The sequence below is a fragment of the Helianthus annuus genome, chromosome 11 (genome assembly GCF_002127325.2).
Source record: "Helianthus annuus cultivar XRQ/B chromosome 11, HanXRQr2.0-SUNRISE, whole genome shotgun sequence".
In the NCBI taxonomy this organism is placed as follows: domain Eukaryota; kingdom Viridiplantae; phylum Streptophyta; class Magnoliopsida; order Asterales; family Asteraceae; genus Helianthus; species Helianthus annuus.
In genome coordinates this window covers 31,053,159-31,057,105 of record NC_035443.2, presented here as the reverse complement: position 1 = coordinate 31,057,105, position 3,947 = coordinate 31,053,159, and the positions used below count along the sequence as shown (strand labels likewise).

Sequence of the window (3,947 nt, the reverse complement as noted above, 5' to 3'; positions counted from 1 at the left end):
TTGGAATCTACAAACTTTTTTGGGTAAAGAGGAATCTACAAACTTTGTCATCTAGAATCTATCATTTATTTCAATGAACCTGGAACAAGAGTACAAGCAGTCCCTTCGTTGAAAACAATACCATGATTATGTCGAAGAAAATTTTGTAGGTGTTTCCTATGAATTAAAGTTATAATCCTGCATGAAGGAAACACCATTGGTTTTGCCATCAAAACAAAAGTTGGTTTGTCCTTTGTTAAACTTCAAATTCATAATAAACAATGTTCCTTAAGTTAATATTTAACCTGCTTAAGACTTGATTTGCAAGTTTCATAACCATAAACGAAGTTACTTAAGTTGATATTTAAACTGTTTCTCACCATGGATGTTGTTGTAGTTGACGGTGCCAAAACAGTTTTTGAGTTCATCTGTTCAAGAATTAAGGCACTTTCCAAATATGAAGAAAACATTAACGAACTCCGGGAAGAGATTGCAAACCTCACAGAAAAAAAGATGGCAATTGAAGAAGATATCACCTTAGCTAGACTGGAAGGAAAAAGCCCACAGCCGCAAGTAAACGAATGGTTGCTAAAGGTTTCTCGAGCAGAAGACGATGTACGGCAACTGCTAGAAATGGCTGATGCAAATGCTGTTGGCAAGGGATCCAAGATGATGCAGTGCTGGACAGTGGCAAAGAAACTCAACCTGGTGAAAGAGCTAAATTCTACTCATTGTGAAAAACGCTCCCCGATAAAATCTGTGGTGGAAATGGCAGTGCCGCCTCTTGTGGGGCAGGGAGCAGCATCGGATATGAAGCAGCTTTTGGAAATCCTGAACAGGGATGATATCAGAAGGATTGCTGTCTGGGGAAAGGGTGGCATAGGAAAGACGGCTTTGGTCAAGAACCTGAGCAATGAGCTTTATTTTTCCTATCCAAATCTTTTTGATACTGTCATCTGGGTTCAAGTTTCCAGATCATTGGATTTGAGCATGATTCAGTCTCAGATTGCCAAAAGAGTTCATCTAAAAGTGGAAGCTGGAGACACCACTCACAGTCTAGCTAGCAGAATTCTTCAAGGACTGAAGCTAAGAAGGAAGACCCTCCTGATTCTTGATGATGTCTGGGAAAAGATTGATCTTGATGCTGTGGGTGTTCCATCAAGGGATCCCTGCTGTAAGATCCTTTTAACCACACGATCTCGTGATGTGTGTAGGCACATGGAGGTTGATGTTTTTTTTCAGTTAAAACTCATGAGTGAAGAAGATGCTTGGAACCTTTTCGTTCACAGTGCAGGACCCGTATTTGATTTAAATGGAATAGAATCGCCAACAAAGAAAATTGTTGCAGCTTTCAGTGGGCTGCCATTAGCAATCAAGACTCTTGCAAACTCACTGAGGGACAGACCACATATGGAATTGTGGCAAAACATGTATCTTAGGTACCGCTGTTCATCCCCCTTGTTCAAGAACATTATGAAAGAGATATTCGGGACTCTAGCAACTAGTTATCATTCCTTACCAAGCAAGATTCTAAAGCAATGCTTTTTGTTTTGTTCTTTATATCCAGCAAGCTGTTCAATCGATGTTGGTGAACTGATCCAGTGTTGGGTGTCTGATGGTTTAATCATTGAGAACCTAACTGTAGAGGAAACTTTTAATTATGGGCTTGCTTTAATTGAATGCCTGAAGGACTCGTGCCTACTGGATCAAGATTCAGAAGGAACTGTAAAGATGCATGGCATTTTTCGTGACTTAGCCATAATTCTGTCGCAGAGTCAAGAACTGTCGTATGGGTTTCACACCCAGTCTGGCCTTCCATTCTATCAGATGCCAAACGAGTCTTCTAGAAGAGTTTCTTTCATACGTTGCAGGATCAAAAAGTTGCCAGAATTTCCTGTATATTCCCAGCTGACTGTGCTTTTTCTCCAGGGCAATCCTATACAGAAAATCCCCAACGACTTCTTTCACAATCTTATCTCTTTAAGGGTACTGAATTTAAGCGAAACTCGAATTACTTCTTTGCCACCATCTTTTCTTTGCCTACGTGAACTGCGTTCTCTCTTTCTTAGAAACTGTTCTATAGAAAAGCTACCTTCTCTTACATCTCTTGGTAAACTATTAGTCCTTGATCTTTCTAGCACCAGAATAAAAGCTTTACCTAATGGGTTTGGAAGTTTACGTAGTTTAAGAGAATTAAACTTGTCATGCACACCTTTTTTGAATAAAATAGTAGCTGGAAGCATATCAGGTTTATCAAGGCTCGAGACTCTAGATATGTCTTTTAGTTCTTATAACTGGAACCCAAAGACGACTTCAGATCAAAAGGCAAAATTCGATGAGTTATTATCATTGGAACACCTATCTATCCTTCGAATAAGACTTAACTCGGTTAAGTGTCTTGAATCTGCATCTTTTTTGCTCAAGAAATTAACAAGATTTAATATCCAGATTAGCCCATGGAGCCATGACTCAAACAATCACATTGCCAAACACAATGAAAAACGGTTGGTTCTTAGAGGAGTTGATCTCCTGCAAGAAGACCTTCGAGATCTTCTACACAACACAAGTTCTCTGGATGTGTTAACGTGTGTAGGCATGACCCGGAGACACTTGCTTAGCCTATCATCATTGATATCACTCACTATATCAAACTGTGATGATATAACACGTTTAATAAGCAAGGAAAGAAGTTCCAAGGAAATGCTTCCAAATCTACAGCATTTGGTTCTTGATCATTTGCAAAATTTAGAGACTATTGTTGATGAGATAATCCCAAGAGGCCAGTGCCTCAGAAATCTGACAACAATTCAAGTTTTGGATTGTCCAAAGTTAAAAGGAGCGGTATCTTATGCACTGCTTCGTCATGTTAAAAAACTTGAAGAAATTAAGGTAAGCAGTTGTGAAAGTCTGTCTTGGATCATTGAATCAGGGGAGCATGAAGAACCTCTGCCTAATTTAAGGGTGTTGGAGATAAGCAACATGGTCAACTTGAGGTCAATCTATGTTGGTACATCAGTTTGTCCCGCATTGCAGCGGATTGAAGTGTCTTGTTGTCCCGAGTTGAAGGAACTTCCCTTCTCAATATCTGATTTATCCAGTTTGAAAGAGATTAGAGGTGAGATCAAGTGGTGGAACAATTTAAGATGGGAGGATGATGATGTTAAAAACATGTTTCTGCAATACTTTCAAGCATACCCCCAGGAGAATTGTTCAAGAAAGAGAAAATACAAGTAAGAACATCAATTGTGCTTTGCATCAGGATCGTGGAAACAGTAATTAATACGTTAATTATGATGAGGAAGCAATTTTATTAGAATAGTAGTCTAAACCTTTGAATAAAATGATTAGAAGTTTGTATGCGAATGAAGTTCGGGTGATTTTTACCAATTTTGAACCAATCCATTTAGCTAATTTAATTGGTTTGACCCATTTGAAATAATACAGTCAACCCATTTAAAATAAAGCACCTTAGTGATTATTTTTTCTACATATAAAGATGGATAATACACTAATACACACACACAGATGAGTTAAGTCATTCGACTCATTCTTAAGAATGAATCAAAATATATGATGCATATAATGTGTTTTGCAACACTTTCAAGCATGCCGGGTAGAGGGGGTGAGGGTGGGGGGCATAAACTACTCAAGAAAGAAAATAGTGAGATTTATATTTCAGACGGAAAAATAATTGAACAGCAAATGTGTTGCTGATAATTACTATACTAACAGAACACCAACATAGTGCAAATGCCTATACCTTAATCAAAGTAGAGATGGCAAGATAGGCAGGGTGGGGTTAAAACAAGTCTTAGTTTCCTTAGTACAAGTCAAAATGGGTTTGGGTTGAAACGAGTTTCAGTAAAGATTATAAACTGGCCGGGTTGTTTAGGTTAACCCACAAATGCACTTATGTGCATTCTTACAATTATGATAAATGTGTTGGTGCACTTGTGTCTGTACTTTGT

General features: G+C 38.4%; 1 protein-coding gene across 1 annotated transcript; it reads left to right on the top strand.

Annotated features, from left to right (window-relative positions):
• The first annotated feature begins 360 nt into the window (after positions 1-360).
• Positions 361-3,213, top strand: LOC110888041 (disease resistance protein At4g27190). The gene has a single exon (XM_022135586.1). It carries the CDS (start codon positions 361-363, stop codon positions 3,211-3,213), a length of 2,853 nt encoding a protein of 950 aa, XP_021991278.1.
• Positions 3,214-3,947: the final 734 nt, after the last annotated feature.

Excerpts from the sequence above, each read along its gene's own strand:
- LOC110888041 (XM_022135586.1), top strand. The coding sequence starts at position 361 with ATGGATGTTGTTGTAGTTGACGGTGCCAAAACAGTTTTTGAGTTCATC.